General features: G+C 36.7%; 1 protein-coding gene across 9 annotated transcripts in view; it reads left to right on the top strand.

Annotated features, from left to right (window-relative positions):
• Positions 1-23,661, top strand: part of ALMS1 (ALMS1 centrosome and basal body associated protein) — a 230,037-nt gene that overhangs the window by 196,968 nt on the left and 9,408 nt on the right. For 7 of the 9 annotated variants that reach the window (XM_063695797.1, XM_063695799.1, XM_063695800.1 and 4 more), the window contains one exon: positions 22,525-22,645. In XM_063695797.1, the coding sequence (XP_063551867.1) occupies positions 22,525-22,645 (121 nt within the window). Of the gene's footprint in view, positions 1-19,637; positions 19,760-22,524; positions 22,647-23,661 lie in introns of those variants that run through there. The other 2 variants (XM_063695804.1, XM_063695803.1) reach the window with 1 other exon arrangement.

Below are 23,661 nucleotides of genomic sequence, written 5' to 3'. Positions count from 1 at the left end.
TTAGTAGAGACAGGGTTTCACCATGTTGGCCAGGCTGGTCTTGAACCCCTGACCTCAGATGATCCACCCCCCTCAGTCTCCCAAAGTGCTGGGATTACAGGCATGAGCCATCGTGCCTGGCCTGTTTTTTTCTTTTATTCTGTTAATATGGTGTATATTTATTGATAATCATATTTTGAACCAACTTTACATTCCTGAGATAAATACCACTTGATCATAAAATTCTGTTCATATGCTGCTGGATTCAGTTTATTAGAATTTGAAGAGGACTTTTTACATCTATATTCACAAGGAATATTTGTCTATAGTTTTTTTGTGATGTCTTTACTGCCTTTATATCAGGGTACTACTGGCCTTATAGAATGAGAAAGTTTTCCCACCCCTTGGTTTTTGATAATGAGTTTGAGAAGGATTAATGTTAATGATTGATGTTAATTCTTTAAATGTTGGTAGAATTCACCAGTAAAGACATCTGGTCCTGTGTTTTTCTTTGGGGAAATTTTTTTTCATTACTGATTCAATGTCTTTTAAGTCTATTTAGATTTTGTTTCTTCTTGAGTCAGTTTCCGTAGTTTGTGTTTCTAGAAATTTGTTTATCTTTTTTTTTTAAAGTCTGTTTCATTTATCTCCACTGAATCTACATTATTCTGCTTGCTTTGGATTTAGTTTGTTTTTTTTTTTCTTCTCATTTCTTATGATTCAAAGTTAGGTTATTCATTTGGGATTATTCTTTAATGTAGGCATTTGTAGCTATAAATGTCTCTTTAAGCCTTGCTTTTGTAGATAAGTTCTGCCTTCATTGCTCGCCATAAGTTTTGGTATGTTTTGTCTTCTTTTTCATTCAAAGTGTTTGCTGATTTCTTCTTTGACCATTGACTGTTTAGGACAGTGTTGTTTAATTCCTACTTGTTGAATTCCCCACCTTTCTTTGTTATTGATTTCTGGTTTTACTCCATTGTGATCAGAGAATATATTTTGTATTATTTCAATCCTTCATTTATGACCTTGCATATGATCTGTCCTTGAGAATTTTACGTGCATTTAAGACGAATGTGTATTCTGTTGCTGTTTGGAGTGTTCTCTATTGTGTTATGTCTAGCTGGTTTATAATGTTGTTCAAGTCCTCTATTTCCTTATCGGTCTTTTGTCCAGTTTTTCTATGGCAATCAGAAGTGGATTATTGAAGTCTCCAGCTATTACTGTGGAACTATCTATTTCTCCATTGAAATCTGTCAGTTTTTTGCTTCATATATTTTAGGGCTCTGTTGTCAGTTGTGTGTATGTTCGTAATTGTTATATCCTCTTCATGGATTAATCCTTTTATCAGTACAAAATCCTCTTTTTGTCTCTTGTAGCAATTTTTAATGTAAAGTCTGTTTTGTCTGATATTAGGGTAACTACCCCAGCTCTCTTTCGGGTAACTATTTGCATGGAATACCTTTTTTATCCTTTTAATTTCTAACTCTTTGTGTCTTTGGATGTAAAGCAAGTCTCTTTTAGACATAACATAGATGGTCATTTTTTATAATCTAGTCTGCCCTCTCTGCCTTTTAATTGGCGAGTATAATCCATTTACATTTAATTTCATAAGAAAGGACTTACTTTCCCCGTGTTGTTTGCTTTCTTTATGTCATATCTTTTTTGTTTTTCATTTCTACTGCCTTCTTTGTATCTAATTGATTTTTTGTAGTGTACCAGTTTTATTCCCTTTTCATTTTTTTTTTAACATTTCATAGTTATTTTCTTACAGGTTACATTGAGGATTACAATTAATATCTTAAACATGTAACAACCTGATATGAAATAAAACCAACTTAGCTTCAATAATATACAAACACTGTTGTTAATACATCTCTATTCTTCCCCTTAACTTTAATAATACACAAAAACTGTGGGTAGACATCTCCATCCCTTCCTCTTTAATTGTTATAGTCACAGATTACATCTTCATTTTGTCCCCACTAAAATAGATTTATAATTATTTTATGCATTCGTTTTTTAAATCAGATAAGGGAAAAGGGAAGAGTTACAAACCAGAAGTATAATAGGGACTTTATTTTTACATATGTAATTGTCTTACGCCTTGTTTCTATGTATATGCCTTAAGCCTTATTTCTATGTATAACGTCAAGGTATTGTCAAATGTCCTTTCATTTCACCTTGGAGTACTCTCTTTATCATTCCTTATAGGGAAGGTCTACTTGTAACAAATTTACTTTTGTTTATCTGGGAATGTCTTTAATTTCTCCTTTATTCTTTTTTTTTTTTTTGAGACGGAGTCGGCCTGGGCTGTAGTGCAGTGGCACAATCTAAGCTCACTGCAACCTCCACCTCCTGGGTTCCAGCAGTTCTCCTGCCTCGACCTCCCAAGTAGCTGAGATTACAGGTGCCTGCCACCATGCCTGGGTAATTTTTGTATTTTTAGTAGAGATGGGGTTTCACCATGTTGGCCAGGCTGGTCTTAAACTCATGACCTCAGGTGATCCACCTGCCTTGACCTCCCAAAGTGCTGGGATTACAGGCATGAGCCACTGTACCTGGCCTTCTTTTTTTTTTCTTTTTAAGATGGAGTCTCACTCTGTCACCCAGGCTGGAGTACAGTGGCGTGATCTTGGCTCACTGCAACCTCCACCTCCCAGGTTCAAGTGATTCTTCTGCCTCAGCCTCCTGAGTAGCTGGGATTACAGGCGCACACCACCACACCCAGCTAATTTTTGTATTTTAGTAGAGACGTGGTTTCACTGTGTTGGCCAGGCTGGTCTTGAACTCCTGACCTCAGGTGAGCCACCCACCTCGGCCTCCCAAAGTCTCCTTTATTCTTAAAGTTTTGCTGGAGGTAGATTTCTTGTCTTACACTTTTTATCTTTCATCATTTCAAATATGTCATTTCACTGCCTATTGTCTTCCATGGTTTCTGGTGAGAAATTAGCAATTAATTTTACCGAGGATCCCTTCTGTGCTCACCCTTACTCTTACTGCTTTCAAGATTCTCTGTCTTTGGCTTTGACATTTTCATTATAACATGTCTCAGTGTGGCTCTCTTTCAGTTTATCCTACTAAGAGTTCATTGAGCTACTTCGATGTTTAGATTAATGTTTTCCCCTTATCAAGTTGGAGGAGTTTCCAACCATTATTTCTCCAAATATTCCTTCTGCCCCTTTCTTTCTCTCTTCTTTTGGGATTCCTAATATGCATCTGTTGGTAAGTTTGATGGTATCCTACAAGTCTCTTAAGCTCTGTTCATTTTTCTTCATTCTGTTTTCTTTCATTTTCTATTTTTTTAGAGTAGGGTTTCACACTATCCCAGACTGGAGTACAGTGATGTAATCATAGCTCACGGCAGCCTTGAACTCTGGGCTCAAGAAATCTTTCTGCCTCAGCTTCCTGAGTAGCTGGGACTACAAGGCATGCACCACCACACTCATCTCATTCTGTTTTCTTTCTGTCCCTCAGAGTACGTAATTTCATTTCACCTTTCTTCACCTATCTTCAAGTTCACTGATCTTTCATCTGTGTGATCAAATCTGGTATTGGACTGCTCTAGTGAATTTTTCATTTTAGCTCTTGTACTTTTCAGCTTCATATTTTCTATTTGATTCCTCTTTGTCTTCATTGATATTCTCTTTGTTGAGACATTGTTCTCCTCATTTCCTTTAGTTCTTTATCCATGGTTTCCTTTAGCTCTTTGAGCACATTTAAAACAGTTGATTTAAAGCTTTTGCCTAGTAAGTCTACTGTGTGTTCTTCCTAAGGGACAATTTCTATTTATTTCTCTCCTCTAACCCATGAATGGGCCATACTTTCTTGTTTCTTTTCATGCCTCATAATGTTATGTTAAAATTTTGACATTTTGAATATTATGATGTGATAACTCTGGACATCAGATTTTCCTCCCCTTCTCTAGGGTTTGTAGTTACTGCTTGTTGTAAGTTAAAGTTGTTGGTTTATTTAGTGACTTTTCTAAATTATGTTTGTAACAACTGTACTCTTTGTTGGTGTGTGATATTTCTGTTCCTTTAGCTTAGTAGCTAGCTACTTGTTTGATAGAGATTTTCTTAAATGCCTGGGGCCGAAAAAAGCAAAAGAAAAAAGAAAATTCCCCAAGTCTTTGCAGATTTTCTGCATTCGGACACTCCTTCAATGCTTAGCCAGGCCATTCACAACTCTCTGCCTTAGCCTTGCTTCCTATTTGTACTGAGCCTAAAGGTCAACCAGTGGTGAAAGTGTCTGGTCTTCTCAGGTCTTTTCTGAACATGCATCTTGCTCTGTGCATGCACTTTCTAGTTTCCCTGGTATACATGGGAAATTTTCCAAGCCCTTACGCCCCAAAGATTCTCAGTTTTTCTTTCCTGCTTTTAGTATGTCTATTGTTTCCCTTGAACTGTTAATTTTTGCTCCAGGCAGTAGTGCCTTGTTCATTTGGTTTTCAGTATTTTCAAGGAACATTCTTCCCCTATAAAACTACTTTTTCACTGTAAGAGAGTTATGTTAGGTGAAACTAAGGCAGGTCCCTTGTGTCAGTCCACGGCTAATACTCAGACATGTCAAAACAAACACAATTCCTTGGGAACAAGGTACTACTCCGTGCTGTCTTTGGGAGCAGGTACCTACATCAGGACCAAGAGCTGCCATCTTTAAGACCACCATGCTGGGTAAGGGGATAGCAGAAGGCTAAGTTAAAATGCTACAAAGTTCTTCTACCTTGTGCTGATGGCCTTTCTCCTGGTTTAGCAAACACTTGGTTACTATAAACCTTTGACTATCTTCCAAAGTTCAGATAAGGTTGGCTTTGACAGTTTTCCGTATTTTTTGGTGTTTCTAGAGAAGGCACTGTCTCCCTTGGAGGTCTCTACTCTACCATTTTTGCTTGTCGTTCCCAGATGGAGTTGTGTGTCCCTCTGACCATCAAAATAACTAGAGTGACATCAATTATTTTTTCTTTCTTTTTTTTTTTTTTTTTTTTTTGAGACATAGTCTCTATTGCCCAGCCTGGAGTGCAGTGGCACAATCTCAGCTCACTGCAACCTCTGCCTCCTGGGTTCAAGCGATTCTTCTGCCTCAGCCTACCGAGTAGCTGGGACTACAGGTGTGCACCACCATGCTTGGCTAATTTTTGTATTTTAGTAGAGACAGGGTTTCACCATGTTGGTCAGGATGGTCTTGATCTCCTGACCTCGTGATCTGTCCGCCTTGGCCTCCCAAAATGCTGGGATTACAGGCGTGAGCCACTGTGCCCAGCCTGTGTTACATTTTTAATATCTTTGCCTTTGATTTTACTTCATCCAGTACAGTTTTTTTTAAATTTGCATTTGCACTATTGCTCTTTGCCCATCCTTTTAGCCTTTTGAGTCACTTTACTCAAGTGTTAGTAACATCTGAATTTAACTTTTTTCCCACCCAATCTGAAGTTCTCTCTTTTGAAACAAATTTATTCCATTTAAGTTTACTGTTGTAAATATGTTTGGTTTAAAGTTTATTATTTTGGCTTTTTTTCATTCTGATGTATTTATTAAATAAAGGTGTGTTCAACTAAATTTCATTTCAAAGTAAGGAGAGGGGTGAATTTCTTGTGCGTGGTAAAAAACACATACCAAAAAATTCCCTTCTTAACTGTTCTTAAGTGTACAAGTCAATAATGTTAAATGTATTCACACTATGTTGAAACCAATCTCCAGAACTTTTTCATATTGCAAACCTGAAACTCTATACCCATTGAACAACAACTGCTCTTGTCCCCCTCCCCCAGCTCCTGGTAACCACTATTCTGCTTCCTGTCTATGAATGATTACTTTAGATACCTCATATGAGTGTAATCATGCAGATTTGTCTTTTTGTGACTGACTTGTTTCACTTAGCATAAGATCTTAAAGATTCATCCATATAATCCATGTAGCATGTTATAGGATTTCCTCCCTTTTTAACTCTGTATGATATTCTACTGTTTACATATACCACATTTTGTTTTTCTGTTATTCATTGATGGACATTTGGGTTGTTTCCACCTTTTAGCTATGGTAAATAGTGCTGCTGTGAACATGGGTATGTAAATGTCTTTTTGAGACCTTGCTTTCAATTCTTTGGGATACATACCCAGAAGAAGGATTGCCAGATCATATATAGTAGTTCTATTTTTAACTTTTTGAGGAGCCTCAACACTGTTTTCCCTAGTGGTTGTGCCATTTTGCAGTGCCACCAACAATGTACAAGGGTTCTAATTTCTTTACATCCTTACCAACACTTGTTTTTTTTTTTTATAGTAGCCATCCTCATGGGTGTGAGGTAGTACAGTTTTGATTTGCATTGCTCTTATGCTTAGTGATACTGAGCATTTTTTATATGCTTTTTGGCCATTTGTATGTCATCTTTAGAGAAATGTCTATTCAAGTCCACTTTTACTTTTTTTTTTTTTTTAGAGGTGGGGTCTCACTGTTTTGTCCATCCTGGTCTCAAACTCCTGGGCTCAAGCAGTCTTTCCCCATTGACCTCCCAAAGTGCTGGGATTATAGGCATGAGCCACCATACCTGGCCTGCCCATCTTTTAGTTAGGTATTTGATTTTTGTTGTTGTTGTTGCGACTGCTTTATATTTTCTGTATGTTAACCCCTTCTCAGATACATGATTTGCAAATATTTTCTCCCATTCAATAGGTTGTCTTTCACTCTGTTGATTGTGTCCCCTGATGTACAAGTTTTTAAGTTTAGTGTGGTCCCGTTTGTCTATTTTTGCTTTTGTTGCCTGTGATTTTGGTGTAATATTCAAAAAATTATTGCCACATTGAATGTCATGAAGCTTTTTCTGTAAGAGTTATATGGGTTTAGGTCTTACATTTAGGTCTTTAACCCATTTTGAGTTAATTTTTGTACATGGTATAAGATAAGGGTCCAATTTCATTCTTTTGCATGTGGATATCCAGTTATCCAAGCATCATTTGTTGAAAAAGCTATCCTTTTCCCTCTGAGTGGTCTTGGCACCCTCATCAAAAATCATTTGAACATATATGCGAGAGTTTATTTCTGGGCATGTTTTCTTATTTCATCGGTCTGCTTGTTTGTCTTTATGCTAATATCACACGATTTTGATTACTGTTCCTCTGGTAATATGTTTTCAAATCAGGAAGTGTGAATCCCCCAACATTGTTCTTGTCTTTCAAAGTTGTTTTGGCTATTCAGGATTTCTTATCATTTTTAATGATTTCTTGCTATTTCCAGTCTTTTTTGTTGATTGCTATGTAATACATGTTTCTTCAAGTTGGTTTTTTGATAACTTAGCAACTATGTAATCTAATTAACTAATATGCTTCAACCACTTAATCTGTCACTGTCAGATATGAAACTATCTATTGGCTCTATTATATGAGAAATTAAGAAACTGATTTTACTTCTTCCCACCTATCCCCCACATTATTTTCCCCAACTAACCAATAGTGGTTATATTTTGTGAATTTTGTCTCAGCTCATTTATAGTAGTAGTGTTACTATATTGACTAGCTTCTGTTTCAAGAATTAGAACATTTTACTTACATTTTATAAGATCATGAGTTATTTTACATTAGTTGTATTTAAATATAGGGTCAGTATTTACCAGGAGTCTTTTCACATACCTATTTATGAGTTTGTTAATTTCAATCTGTTGTTTGACTAGACTGTTAAATGTTCAGGAGTGATCATCTTTTATGTTCTTGCAAATTTGAGACTGTTACCTTTATGTACCAGAACAACAACTGAGTTGGATATAAAAGTTTTGATTAACAGTTCTTAATTCAAAACTCTGTTAATTTTGCTCCTCTTTTCTGCGTACCAGTATTTAATGTTTCATATGCTTGCTTGCTTTGTTTCTTTCTTTATTATTTCCATAGTTTGGAGGGAACAGGTGGTTTTTGGTTACATGGGTAAGTTGTTTACTGGTGATTTCTGAGATTTTGGTGCACCCATCACCTGAGCAGTATACACTGCCCCCAATGTGTAGTCTTTTATTTCTCACCCCCCTCCCACCCTTCCCCCCCAAGTTCCCAAATCCATTATATCATCCTTATTCCTTTGTATCCTCATAACTTAGCTCCCCGTTATAAATGAGAACATACGATATTTGATTTTCCATTCCTGAGTTACCTCACTTAGAAGAGTGGTCTCCAACTCCACATTGCTGCAAATGCCATTATTTTATTCCTTTTTATGGCTGAGTAGTATTCCATGGTGTATATGTACCACATTTTCTTTATCTACACATTGGTTGATAGGCATTTAGGCTGCTTCCATGTTTTTGCAATTGCGAATCATGCTGCTATAAACATGCATGTGCAAGTATCTTTTTCATATAATGACATATTTTCCTCTGGGTAGATACCCAGTAGTGGGACTGCTGGATCAAATGGTAGTTCTACTTTTAGTTCTTTAAGGGATCTCCATACTGTTTTGCATAATGGTTATACTAGTTTACATTCCCACCAGCAGTGTAAAAATATTCCCTTTTCACCATGTCCACACCAACATCTATTTTTATTTTTTATTTTTTTAATTATGGCCATTCTTGCAGGAGTAATGTGGTATCTCATTGTGGTTTTAATTTGCATTTCCCTTACAATTAATGACGATGAGCTTGCTTTTTTTTTTTTTTTTTTTTTTGAGACAGAGTCTCACTCTGTTGCCCAGGCTAGAGTGCAGTGGCATGGTCTTGGCTCACTGCAACCTCTGCTTCCCAGGTTCAAGTGATTCTTCTGCCTCAGCCTCCCAAGTAGCTGGGATTACAGGCAGGTGCCACCACATCTGGCTAATTTTTTTGTATTTTTAGTGGAGATGGGGTTTCACTGTCTTAGCCAGGATGGTCTTGATCTCCTGACCTCGTGATCTGCCTACCTCAGCCTCCCAAAGTGCTGGGATTACAGGCATAAGCTGCCACGCCTGGCCGATGATGATCATTTTTGCATACACTTCTTGGCCTTTTTTTTTTTTTTTTTCCCCCGAGACAGAGTCTCGCTCTTGTTGCCCTGGCTGGAGTACAATGGCACAATCTCCACTCACTGCAACCACTGCATCCCGGGTTCAAGCAGTTCTTCTGCCTCAGCCTCTGGAGTAGCTGGGATTACAGGTGCCTACCACCACGCCTGGCCAATTTTTTGTATTTTTAGTATTTAATTTTTTGTATTTGTATTTTGTATTTTAGTAGTGGTTTCACCATGTTGGCCAGGCTGATCTTGAACTCCTGACCTCAAGTGATCCACCTGCCTCGGCCTCCCAAGGTGCTGGGATTACAGACATGAACCATCGCACCTAGCCCATTTGTATATCTTCTTTTGAGAATTGTCTATTCTTGTCCTTTGCCCACTTTTTGTTGGGATTATTTATTCTTTTCTTCATTTGTTTGAGTTCCTTGTAGATTCTGCATATTAGTCTGTTGTTGGATGCATGGTTTGCAAATATTTTCTCCCATTTTGTGGGTTGTTTGCTGATTATTTCTTTTGATGTGCAGGTCCCATCTATTTATTTTTGTTTTTTGTTGCATTTACTTTTGGGTTCTTGGTCGTGAACTCTTTGCCTAAGTCAATGTCTACAAGAGTTTTTCCAGTGTTATCTTACAGAATTGTTATGGTTTCAGGTCTTAGATTTAAGTCTTTAATCCATCTTGAGTTAATTTTTTTGTAAGGGTGAGAGATGAGGATCCAGTTTCATTCTCCTATATGTGGCTTGCTAATTATCCCAGGACCATTTGTTCAGTAGGGTGTCCTTTCCTCACTTTATATTTTTGTTTGCTTTGCCAAAGATCAGTTGGCTGTAAGTATTTGGCTTTATTTCTGGGTTCTGTATTCTGTTCCATTGGTCTTGGTGCCTATTTTTATACCAGTACCATGCTGTTTTGTTAACTATACCCTTGTAGTACAGTTTGAAATCAGGTAATAATGAGGCCTCTAGATTTGTTCTTTTTGCTTAGTCATGCTTTGGCTGTGTGTGCTGTTTTTTGGTTCCATATGAATTTTAGGATTGTTTTTTCTAGTTCTGCAAAGAATGATGATGGTATTTTGATGGAAATTGCATTGAATATGTAGATTGCTTTTGGCAATATGGTCATTGTCACAATATTAATTCTAGCCATCCATGAGCATGGGATAGGTTTCCATTTGTTTGTGTCATTAATGATTTCTTTCAGCAGTGTGTTTCTCATTTTCCTTGTAAAGATCTTTCACCTCCTTGGTTAGGTATATTCCTAAGGTTTTGTGTTTTTTGTTTGTTTGTTTGTTTTGCAGTTGTTGTAAAAGGGATTGAGTTCTTGATTTGTTTCTCAGCTTGGTCTTTGTTGGTGCATAGCAGTGCTACTGATTTGTGTACATTGATTTTGTATCCTGTAACTTTACTGAATTCATGTGTCAGATCTAGGAACTTTTTGAATGAGTCTTTAGGATTTTCTAGGTATACAATCATATCGGTGAACAGTGACAGTTTGACTTCCTATTTACCTGCTTGGGTGCTCTTTATTTTTTTCTCTTGTCTGATTGCTCTAGCTAGGACTTCGAGTACAGTGTTGAATAGCAGGGATGAAAGTGGGCATTCTTGTCTTGTTCCAGTTCTCAGGGGAAATCCTTTTAACCTTTTCCCCATTCAGTATAATTTTGGCTGTGGGTTTGCCATAGATGGCTTTTATTACCTTAAGGTATGTCCTTTCTATGCCGATTTTGCTGAGGGTTTTAATTATAAAGTGATGCTGAATTTTGCCAGATGCTTTTTCTGCATCTTTTGAGATGATCATATGATTTTTATTTTAAATTCTGTTTATGTGGTGTATCACATTTATTGACTTGTGCATGTTAAGCCATCCCTGCATCCCTGGTATGAAACCTACTTGACCATGGTGGATTATCTTTTTGATATGCTGTTGGATTTGGTTAGCTGGTATTTTGTTGAGGACTTTTGCATCTGTGTTCATCAGGGATATTGGTCTTTTGGTTCTTTGAAAAGATAAACAAAATTGGTAGACCATTAGTGAGATTAACCAAGAAAAGAAGAGAGAAGATCCAAGTAAACTCAATTAGAAACAAAATGGGAGATATTACAACCAATACCGCAGAAATACAAAAGATCATTCAAAGCTATTATGAAAACCTTTACATGTACAAACTAGAAAATCTAGAGGAGATGGATAAATTCCTGGAAATATACAACCCTTCTATATTAAATCAGGAAGAAATAGGAACTCCGAACAGACCAATAACAAGTAGTGAGATTGAAACAGTAATTTAAAAAACTGCTAACAAAAAAAAGTCCAGGACCAGATGGATTCACAGCTGAATTCTATCAGACATTCAAAGAAGAATTGGTACAAATCCTACTGAAACAATTCCAAAAGATAAAGAGGGAATCCTTCTTAAATCATTATGTGAAACCAGTATCACCCTAATACCAAAACCAGGAAAGGACATAACAAAGAAACTATTGACTCGCTCTTTCTGTGTTTCTCTCTGCCCCGTGCTGTCTCCCCTGCAGTCTCTGCAGTCCAGGCCCTCTTCTCTCTCTATGATCTCTTTGCACTCTGTCTGTTTCTCTGTTCTGTCTGCCTCTGCTCACCCACACGTGCACTTGTGCCCCACATGCCCCACCCTCGTTCTCTCTGGTTCCCACTGTGTCTGTTATGTGTCTCTATTCTTCTTCTGATTACTCTTTCCTCTCCCACCCTTATCTCTTTAATGTTATTGCTATGTTTGTCTCTGTGCTTTCTCTGTGTGTTTTCACTCTTTTTCTTTCCTGTCTCCCTTCTGCAGTTCTGTTTCTTGGTGTCTGGTTTTCTTCTGGTGGGGGAGAAGGGATGGTTTACTATTGTCAGTACAAAAAGTGAAGAAAAAAGGTCATTCAGCAGTTTTTCCTTATGAAGAAAAAGCTGAAGATGGTGAATGATTTCTCTGTATTTTAGATCTCTCCTTATTTATATTAGCTCATGTTTCCAGCAGATGGGCAAATAAACAACACAAGCAAACTACCAAACAGAGAGACCTCCATGAGAAAAGAAAATGAGAGCTTTATGTCCAACTAAATGTTTATTAATGTTTCATATATTTTTGTAAAATGGAGTTCATATCAGACTTAACATGCCTATATATGAAGAGAAATTACACTCAAAAGCAGCATCGTGAAATCCAAAGCGTAAATTTTTTTATACGTTTACAGAGAAAGAGTTAAGATATAAAACTATGTATACATATTATAATCCAAATATACATACATATGTGTGTATATATATGAATACATATCAGTATCACTGGAACAAAATATATGTCATACATAGAACAAAAAACTGAAATTATTATAAAAATATGAATTATGATTTTTTCTTTTATATTTTTGTCTATTTTTTACAAGAAGTATATTCTAATAAGAAACCATAAAAGTTGTTTTTGTTTAACAATAATAGAATAAGGTAAGCCAGACTGATAAACACAAAATGTTAGTTATAAGCTTAGAAGGTGAATTCCCAAATTTCTCATTGACTTCTATTTTGGGTGTAAAAGACCATTTTGAGCTTCCCAAACTAGTCATAATGAACCCTTCTAGAAGTATAGTGAAATAATAGGATTAGAGAACTAGTATACATGGTTTCTGTGTCATGATAAAGTACAGTTTTCTTTTAACTTCCAGGGCCAAGGGTTGGGTTAAATGTACTCCTCAGTTCATGACCCCTCTTTTTAAAATTTTATCACCATATGCCATCCTCATTTCTGTCTCCCCATAGGAAACCAGTCTTACGTAAATATCTTTCAGGTTACATGAGTTCTTACAAAATACATATTTTTTAAGTATGCATGAACTTTCATCATATATAAAAGGTGTACCATTATTTTTGTTATGTTGGCTAAGTTTTGTATTTTCAAAGTCTGCCTACATTGCTGTAAGTATATCTAATCACATAATGCTCCATGGAGTGCATCTACCCACTTAAGCATGAACTTCTCTATGATGGGCACCCAGGTTCCTGTCAGTTCCCCAGCACCACAGAACATGGCAGTGCTGTCTTTGTCCATGTCCCCTTATGCATCTGTCTGAAACTGTCTTTAGCATATATACCCAGAAGTGGAATTCTTGGCTTACAGGCTCGTATACTTAATTTCCTACATTAGTACCAAATTGCTTTCCAGTTCATATTCCTACCTGCAGTGCATGAAAATTTCCATTTCTGCTTCTCTGCCAATTATTTCTAATTTGTATCAGAACACTAGTAAAACAAGTTTCTATACCATGGGAAGATAGGTGTTTTTTTTTTTTCTTTTTAATGAGATGATACTTGTCTTGAACATCTAGAGTATCTCTTTAATTTCCATGGGAAGAGAGTTTTTTATATAATTTACAGTGCTTTCAACCAGAATACATTCATTTGTTCATTCATCCAAACATAATTATAGAATTGACAAAAGCACAGAGTGACATACTTTAATAAGCTTTTCTCAGATTTATATATATGAGTGAGAAAATATATGGAAAATTTTTATAACAATATTTAAAAACTTGATTTAAATATCTGGTAAAACTTCATTGTCAAAACACAGCATCCACAGTTGTTCCAAATACCCATGGAATATTTACAAAATTAATTGTACATTAGACAAAATATTGATGAATTCTCAAAGCAGAAGTTTTATAAGTAAGCCCGTATTCTGTAACTGTAATGCAGTAAAATTGAACTTAACAACTATAATTTTTAATTTTGCTAATGCTTTAAATTGCATTTCTATTAGGTTTCAGATTTGCCATTTACATTTCTTACTTTGAGAATTACCTTTGTGTATCCTTTGCCTGTTTTTCTCTGAAGGTTTTTTTCCTGTTCATTTTTGTAAACATATTTGGAGACCACTGTAGTTGCTGTTTTTTAAATTCTGTTTTATTACTTTTTTTTTGAGATGCCTCGCTCTGTCACCCAGGCTGGAGTGCAGTGGAACGATCTCGGCTCACTGCAGCCTCCACCTCGCGGGTTCAAGCGATTTTCCTGCCTCAGCCTCCTGAGTAGTTGGAATTACAGGTGCGCGCCACCACGCCTGACTAATTTTTTTGTATTTTTAGTAGAGACGGGGTTTCACCATGTTGGTCAGGCTGGTCTGAAACTCCTGACCTTGTGATCTGCCCACAGCCTCCCAAAGTGCTGGAATTACAGGCGTGAGCCACCGCGCCCGGCCACTTTTTTTTCTTTTTTAGAGATGTGGTCTTGCTATGTTGCCCAGGCTGATCTCAAACTCCTGGCCTCAACCAATCTTCCCACCTAAGCCTTCTGAGTAGCTCGGACTACAGGCATGTGCCACTGTGTCTGGCTTCCTGTTGATTTTTAAGCTTAATTACATTGTGTTAATATTGGAATAAATAATATTGTTATGTATTTCTTTATTTCTGTGTTCATGCAAAGAAAGATCTTCCAACCTCAAGATTTGTTTTTAAAAAATTATCCTGCTTTACTTTTGATACTTTTTGAGGGATATGGAAGCTTTAAGCTTTAATTTAAGCTTAAGCTTTTAATCTACATGGAATTTATTTTTGCGTGTATAGGTATAAATTTATTTCCAAATGGTAGCTAGTTGCCAATAAAGATTTTTAAATAAAGTAATGTCAATAAATTAATTTATTAGAAAAATCTAATGTTCTTTTATTAAGCTAGACTCCAATCAGTTAGAATTGGTAAATAATTTCCATTCAAAACAACTGAAATAACATATGGACACCTTATAAAAATTGGCAGACCTGAAGAGGAAATTAATTCTGACTGAAATATGAAGGAGTTTTATTTATTAAACTTGAAGTTGGATCAGATAATCTAAGTGAAAATATCTAACAAGCTAGATGGATCTGACCCCATGAGGATATCATGAGTGAGATGAAGATTTTAGAGTCATCCATGTAAAGGTGGTGGTAATTCTCATAGTTATTAAAGCCAAGAGAAAACATATTTGGGAGAATGCAAAGAATAAATAGATGTATAGGGCTACTTCCAGGCTGTAATTTTTCAAAGCTGATAGAAAAACCTTTGGGAAACATGCTGTCTTGCTCTATCACCCTCTACAAAATTGTATGATCATTTGTCAACCTTCTGGTTTTCCTGTGAGTTAATTGAGTGTTTTAGCTCTTGATTCATTTTCTTTCTGTCCAACCCAAAGCCCTACCATTATCTGGGAAACTAGAGTTTCCCATTAGAGTTTTTTTTACCTTAGTTGTAATGATCATTGACTGTAATAATTTCCACTGCATTTAGCCATACATTCTCTTAACTATTGTTTGAATTTTGGATTCACTCAAAATTGTTTGTTCTCTGCAATCTTTACTTCTTCACATACCAAAATAAATTTTTCAAGAACCTGTTATGCAGGCACAGTACATTGTTAATTTTCTGAGGAAGATTTTCCGTAGTTTTCTGATCAACCACACTGGCAGAAATAGATAACTAGTTCTAATTTCCAAAAGGTAAGTAATAGATAGTTACCACCTGAGTTCCTGCTTCTGCAACCTTTTTTCACTAGGAATTAGATGTATGTCAGAGCATTATTTTTTGGACAGACAGTTGGTCATTGTGTCACCCCTTGGTGATGAGTAAATTTTATTGAAAATATACTTGCTGGTTGATTGACACAGTTCTATAAACTTTTCACAAGAAAAGACAGTCTTTTGGTGCCATAGACTATATTTCTCATTTTGACTCTGACCGTTTTATCAATGTGTGTCTCTAGTCCTAAGCCTGAGTGATTATAAATGAATTAGCATAAACCCATGCCTCTAAAGGAAAAGCATCTCCCAGCAGGCACCTGGCTAGCTGAAGGCCAGCAGTACCAATCCTCCTGCCTGAAGAATAGCAGTGTAGGGTCATATCAGAAAACATGGCCCTTTTCCTATGTTGGATATGTTTTTCTAAGATCAGTTTCCACCTAACAAGTAATTTTTTAATTGAAAAGCTTTTATTTCTAGGTCTGTCTCATGTCTTTAATCAATAAATACGGGAATGAGTCTCATTTAGTTCTTAAGCTAAAGAGTACTACAAAAACCCTGAAACATCTCTGAGATGGTACATTTACTTTCCATTGTTACTCTTGTATAAGACAGCAACAGGTGAGTTTGCTCTCATAATGGAAATTAAAACAGAAGCAGCCAGCCAGCATATATTTCCTTCCAAGATTGTGTACAACAGAAAGCCTAACCCATGGTGGCTGATAATGCCATTTAATATATAGTCACCTAAATCTTTATGTGTCAGCTCCATTGCAGAGGACTCAGTGGGCTACTCCACACCCAAGCCTGAGGGATGAGGAGATCATTAGAGGAGATGCGTGGGACTCTCCCACGGACTAAGGAAAGTGAACTGTTTTGGTTTACTGACCGCATATATAAATGGATTCAGAAAAAAAAAAAAAAGTTCTATCCCGTGATGGGTCCTCAGCACAAATTGTGGGACATGAGTGCAGGTGTGTGCATTGTGATTATTGTGAATCCGTGGATGGATTCAACATCACATGGCACGGTTCTGACAGTTTGTGCTTGGCCCAGCTTTAGAGTAGTGCTCCATCACTCCTATAGCATCCAGTGCCCACCTTTTTTTAGGATTGTTTATTGTTTATTACATGAAGACAACACTGTTTATCACTTTCCAAGGTTGATCTTTTTCTGATTTCGGTAACATAGGAGATGCAGAACTATAGAGTATAACCTTTTTTCTCCAAACAAGTCTTCATAGTCCACATTTTTTTCAGTTGGCATACAATAAATAAGTGCATTTTATGCCTTTCTTGACATATTTTCCATGCCGTAAACTTTACCTGTTTAAAGTGTACAGTTTAATGGGTCTTGATGTAGTCACAGAATTGTGCAACCATCACCGTAATCTGATTTTAGAACATTTTAAACACCCTCCAAAAAAATCCTGTAAACATTAAAAATCAATCTTCATTTCCCCAACCTCCCACCTCTGCCACAGCCTGCAGGCAACCACTAATGACTTTCTGTTTCTATGGATTTGCCTATTCTGGACCTTTCATATAAATGGAATCACACAGTCTTTTGTGACTGACTTCATTCACTTAACATAGTATTTTCAAGGTTCATCCACCTCATAGCATGTGCTCATTCCTTTTAATGGCCAAAGGACATTCCATTCTATGAATATACCACATTGTATCTATTCATCAGTTCATGGACATTTGTGTTGTTTCTGTTTTTTGTCTATTATGAACAAAACTGCTATGAATATTCATGTAGAAGTTTTTTTGAAGGCATATGTTTTCATTTCTCTTGGGTATATACCTAGGAGTGGAATTAATCATATGACAATTCTATGTTTAACCATTTGAGGAACTGCCAGACTTTTCCAAAATGACTGCACCATTTTACATTCCCACCAGCAGTATGTGAGGGTTCCAATTTTTCCACATCCTAGTAAACAGTTGTTTTTGTCTCTGTCTTTGATTGTCATCTTCCTACTGGGCTGGATAATTATATTGGGTTGAGAGAGAATTTATTCTTAGACTTTTCTATTTTTAAATGTTTACCTTTTTATAGGCAAGCATTACTAAATGAAAAAGAATTTGAAATGAAAACGGAAACATTCCAAGGCTCCTCATATAATCCAGTGTAATTGTGTGTTTTTTCACACCCTGTGGTGCACACCATGACTGCTTGTGTCCTTTGGAAGTGCAGGATGTTCACAGAACCTCAGACTTGGAAGGGACCATTGGAGTCCTGTGATCCTACCCACTCCCATCAACACTTCTGCTGCATCTGCACCGAATGACAGGCCACCCTCTAATAGCTCCACCTCTCACGTGCTGCTTATGGGGCAGCCAGTTCCATTTGCCTAAGGCTCCAGTTATCAAAGGCTTTAACTTAGATCCAATATCTCCTTGCATTGGAATACCTGGCTCTGCTCTCAGAGCTGCTCTCTGAAGGCACAGGAAACAGACCTAGCCCTCTGCCTCTTGGGCCCCCACCTCCTTTCCTGATGTGTTTTTTCTCAGGTCTTCACTCCGTGAACGGTTCCACATGGGCTGTGGTATCTACTCTCCTTTCTGAGTTTGGCAGCTTTCCTGGGTATATGTTTGTTGGTATCTTGTTTTTAAATATGTCCCTCTCAGCTAAGCTTGTTGTGCTTTAGGTAGTGAGAGCGTATTGACCAACACAACTTACCACCTTCCATTCAGTGGCTGGACCATGTCTGTGGCCTAACGTATGTTATTCCTGTTGAACTCCTTAAATCTTTACTGCCACACCCTTCCCCACAAGTTTTTGTTTATTCTCATTTCTTGAACTGGTAATACAGTACAACCACATGGTACAAAATATTTGATCAAGAGTGTCCTTCCTACTCCTGTTCCCCAGCACCCAGCCCTCCTTCCCAGAGGTATACAATAAAATTTCATCCATTTTAAGTGTACAGTTAACTTTTAGTAAATTTACAGAGTTTTGCAATCATCACCAAAATCCAGTTTTAGAACATTTCTGTCATTAGCAAAAGGTCCCTTGTACCTCTTTGCAGTCAATCCTTGTTCCCAGCCCCAGGCAACCTCTCATCTGCCTTCTGTCTCTTCTGGAGATTTTATGTATATAGCATCAGATGTGGTCTTTTGCATCTGCCTTTTTTTGTTAACATCATGATTTCAAGGTTCATCCGTGCTGTAGTATGCATCAGTGGTTCCTTTTTGTTGCTGAATAGTATCCCATTTTATGGATATACCACATTTTGCTTATCTTTCAGTTGATGGACATTTGGATTGATTTTTTTGGATGTGAATGCTGCTATTAATACTTGTGTAAAAGTTTTGTGTGGGCATACATTTTCATTTCTTCTGGGTTTTTACTCAGGAGTGAAATTGGTAGGTCATATGGTAGGTTTATGTTTAACTTTATCAGAAATTGCCTAAATGTTTTCCAAAGTGGCTGTATCATTTTACATTCTTGCCTGCAATGTGTGAGGGTTTCGGTTTCTCCACTTCCTTGTCAACACTTGCTATTGTCCACCTTTTTATTTATAGCCATTCTAGTGGGTGTGAAGTGGTATCTTATTGTGAGTTTAATTTGAATTTCCCTAATGACTGATGATGTTGAACATTTTGTGTGCTTATTGGCTACTCTTATATCTTCTTTGATGAAGCGTCTTTTTAAATCTTTTTGCCCATTTTAAAATTAGGTTATCTTCCTACTGAGTTGAAAGAGCTCTCTATATACTCTGGTTACAAGTCCTTTATCAGATGTATTTTTTGTAAGTAATTTCTCCCAGGCTGTGGCTTTTGAAGTGCAAATGGTTTTAATACAGTAATGATGAAGTCCCATTTAAACTGTTTTTCTTTTATGGATTGTGGGTTGTGCTTGGGGTGTTATATTCAAGAACTGTTTGCCTAACCAAAGTCACAGAGATATTCTATGTTTTTCATTAAAAGTTTATTGTTTTAATTATTATGTTTAGGTCTACAATCCATTTTTAGTACATTTTTTGTGTACGGTGTGTTGTCTAACTTCATCTCTTTGCATAGGGATATTTAATTGTCCCAGCATCATTTGTTCAAAAGAGTATTATTTTCTCCAGTTAGTTGCTATGGCCCCTTTGTTGAACATTAATTGATCACATATGTAAGGCTTCATTTGGAATTTTCATTCTGTTCCATTGATATGTCTGTATCTTTTTTTTTTTTTTTTCTTAAGACGGAGTCTCACTCTGTTGTCAAGGCTGGAGTGCAGTGGCACGATCTCGGCACACTGCAACCTTTGCCTCCTGGGTTCAAGCGATTCTTCTGCTTCAGCCTCCTGAGTAGCTGGAACTACAGGTGCGTGCCACCACACCCAGCTAATTTTTGTATTTTTAGTAGAGACCGGGTTTCACCATATTGGCCAGGCTGGTCTCGAACTCCTGACTTTGTCATCCGCCTGCCTTGGCCTCCCAAAGTGCTGGGATTACATGCATGAGCCACTGTGCCTGGCCAATCTAGATCTGTCCTTATATCAATACCACAATGCCTTGATTGCTGTAACTTTATAAGATCTGAAATCAGGAAATATAAGCCCTCTACCTCTTTTTATTTTCCAGTAACTTTTGGCCCTTATGGTCCTTGCAATTTCCATATAAAGTTGAGATCATTTTGTAGATTTCTTGAAAAATGCTTGCTGGAATTTTGACAGAGATTGTGTAGAATCTACAGATTAATTTGGGGATAATTGCCATCCTAACAATTTTGAGACTTCCAATCCATGTATGGTGAATGTCTCACCATTTATATTGACTTCTGATGTCTCCCAGCAATGTTTTCTAGTTTTTAATGTGCAAACCTTGCACTTCTTTTGTTAACTTTATTCCTAAATATTTTATTCTTTTTGATGCTACTGTGAGTGAGATAGTTTTCTTAATTTTATTTTCAGGTTGTCACTTGCTTGAATGTAGAAATACAATTGATTTTTTTATCTTATTGATCTTATATTCTGCAACCTGGGTAACCTTGGTTATTAGTTCTAGTTCTTTGAGGATTCCTTAGTATTTTCTACAAAGAAAATCATGTCATTTGTAAATAAAACCAGTTTTACTTCCTTTCAATCTGGATTCTTTTCTTTCAGAGACATTTTATAAATAAAAAAGCAAACACCTACATATACTTTTTTAGTACCTAACATGCTTTCTTCCCGTTTTTTATAGCTGCAGAGAAGGTATAATGTATTTCATATCAGTCACTTCTTTTTTATGTACCTTTTTTTAAGGAGAAAATAAAAATATATTTTTTTAACATCATGTTAGTCTCTAGTTTTATATCAGTGTTTTATATTTTACCATCTAAATCATCTGTTATTTCTAAAATGCAGATTTCGTTTCCTTTTCTAGATGGGGAAACTGACACAAAGAGGTTATGGCTTGCCTAAATAGAGACCGCTAATAAAGGGAAGACCTGAAACTGGCCTAGCTGTTTGGAATCCTGACACAGAGCTTTTTTTTTTTTCCTGCATCAAAGTTGCTGCCATTCCTCCTGCCTAATGAGCAGGCCTTTACAATTGCCCCTACTAAACATGCTCTGATTTAGCCCATCATTCCTGTTATTATTTGGGATCCTGACAGAGGCCCTCTCTCTGATGAGTATTGTATGTAAATTCTCCTGCTTTCCATATCTAAGACATTTATGTCTAAAATCTTAAGAAGGAATAGCCAGCACCAAACCCAGTGATTGCACACAGTAATTGCTTAGTAAATATTTGTTGTCAAATGCAAGATGTACCACTCAGTAAAGACTTCTGTCTGTTTTGAAATTATATTTGGATAAGGTTGGTTCAACCAGTTATGATTCTATCAACTTGCATTATCATCCAACCCATATAACTCCATCTTGCCCTCAAAGATGCTATGAAATGTTTTGGCATTTTGTTCAAATCTAGGTATGGTATGCTATGTATTCTTTTGGTTAGCCAGTAAAGTGACCTTATGTACTAGAGAAAACAAGGCTAACCTGGCAGGGCATGCTCTGCCTGCCTTGACTGAGCCTGGCTTAAATCTGCTCATCTTTTTTTTCACCAGTTCCTTGCAAATTATCTGATTCGTGATGCATCCTAAATTTTACATGTCATCAGTGTTCAGCCCACTAGTTTGCAATGCCTACCTTTCCGAAAATCAAAGTATTTCCTTTCTTCAAGTGTCTAACATAGATCTTCCTCCCCAAAATTCTGTTAAAAGTTTCTTTGTGACTCTGGAATATGGTTTATCTAGTTCAAGGGATCAGATATGCTCAGTTTCCTATCCTTACCCCGGCTTTAATTTACCTCCACCAGACCTGCCTAAGTAGAAAATTCCCTAACATTTATTCAAAATATAGATGCCCAGACCCCTCACCTAGAGATTCCAATTCATTATTCTGGGTTAGCCTCCCTCTGTCCTTATTAACGATGGAGACATTAACAATGAACAAGTTTAAGAAGCACTATTTTACACTATAGTATTTGTTCAGCTATATCTTGTTAATCATTTTGTCATCCACCAACATTCCACCATCAGCTGCAATCCCTGAAATTGCCTTCATTGCTCTACTTGCTCTGAACGTAGTTTAAAAGGCCTTTGGGACTCTCTAATACTTTTTGCAATACTCTACTCATCAGGATGTCTCACGAGCCTTGCAGGTCTTTGGTGTTTGTCTTAGTATACGTGTCTGAGTCAGCTCTTAATTGGAGAGCACTCTCTTCAGTTCATCACTCTTTTTAGCTATCTCCAGGCCTCTTTATCTCACATGAAAATTATGTGCAGGTGTCACTTCAGAATTTCCTTCTGAAGATGCATCAGACTAATGTTTGGCTAGCATTCTCTTCAGAGTTTTAAGCCCAGTGAAAATAGCCAGGCTTTTTTTTTGTCTTACCACCTTACAACAGCTTAAGTCCTATCCAACTACAACATTCTCCCTTTCACAGATACAAGGCAGCAAGTTCACAGTATCTCAAGCTTCCTCCAAATGCATCTCAAAAGTTTGAATTGGATTAGAAAGAGAACTTGTTGGCTTGCTTATCCTGTGGGTAACTGTGACATTGACTGCAGGTAATAATAACAAGATCTCTTTTATTTTTCTAGGTAGCAAACCATGTGATTTCTTCTGACTCTATTTCCTCTTCTGCCAGTAGTTTCCTGAGCTCGAACTCTACTTTTTGCAACAAGCAGAATGTACACATGTTAAACAAGGGCACACAAGCAGGTAATTACTTGAATCTGAACTTTTTCATTGAAATACATTGAAATGGCTCTTAAACATATAAGATACTCAACCTCAATCATAATAAAGGACATGAAGATAAAACTATATCCAACTGCCAATTTTCATCTTGTCAGATTGGCATAAATTCAAGTTTGATGGCAAGTTTGTGGGCAAGAGTGTAGGGAAGTGTGTTCCCTTGTATATTTCAGTGGGAGTAGAAGTTGATTCACTGTGAAAGGCAATTTGAAAGTTCCTATCAAAATTACTTTGACTCAGCATTTTTACTTTTGAAATGTCTGCTATAGATATACTATGAATATGTGGAATTTAACCTATAGATATACTTGCATATGTGCAAAATAGTGTACAAAATTAACCACTAAAACATTGTTTATAGCAGGAGATTAAAGTGAATTTAGGTGTTCCTCAATCGCTGAATGATTACATAAATTATTGTATATCTAGATAATGAATGAAATTCTACATAGAATGAGGAAGCTCTCTCTGTACTAACATGGAAAGATCTCCAAGGCATATAACTGATTTTAAGAAAAGGTACAGAACAGTGTATAGCATACTACAATATGAATTTTTTTTAATAAAAGAAATGAGGGAAGAGAATTGCTTAAATGTGCAAAACGAATTCTCTGGAACCATATGGGGTTGTGAACAGAATAAATGGAGACCAGAAGTGGGAAGGAGGATTTTTAGCTATTGCCTTTCTATACTTTTGGTTTCATAAAATAAAAATAAATAAACTTTCATCTTGATTTGTTTCTTCCCCTCAAATCCTGTCTTCTGTCAACCTCCTCCGTACCTGGGTGACTACCAAAAGGACTCTAAGTATTTATTGTCTTTCTAACTTGGGATCAGAGTTGAAATCCTTTACCCTTTGAACCCATATTTGTTCTTCTTTCCCTCTAATACCTAAAATGACTTACAAATAAAACCTTTCTTTTTTCTTCTCCCTCTTTTTCCCTCCTACTCTCCCCTGTCCTTCCTTCTCTTCCTCTCTC

This window comes from Gorilla gorilla, chromosome 12 (genome assembly GCF_029281585.2).
Source record: "Gorilla gorilla gorilla isolate KB3781 chromosome 12, NHGRI_mGorGor1-v2.1_pri, whole genome shotgun sequence".
Lineage (NCBI taxonomy): Eukaryota > Metazoa > Chordata > Mammalia > Primates > Hominidae > Gorilla > Gorilla gorilla.
Note: the sequence above shows the minus strand (reverse complement) of the source record. Positions and strands in the feature narration are given on the sequence as shown.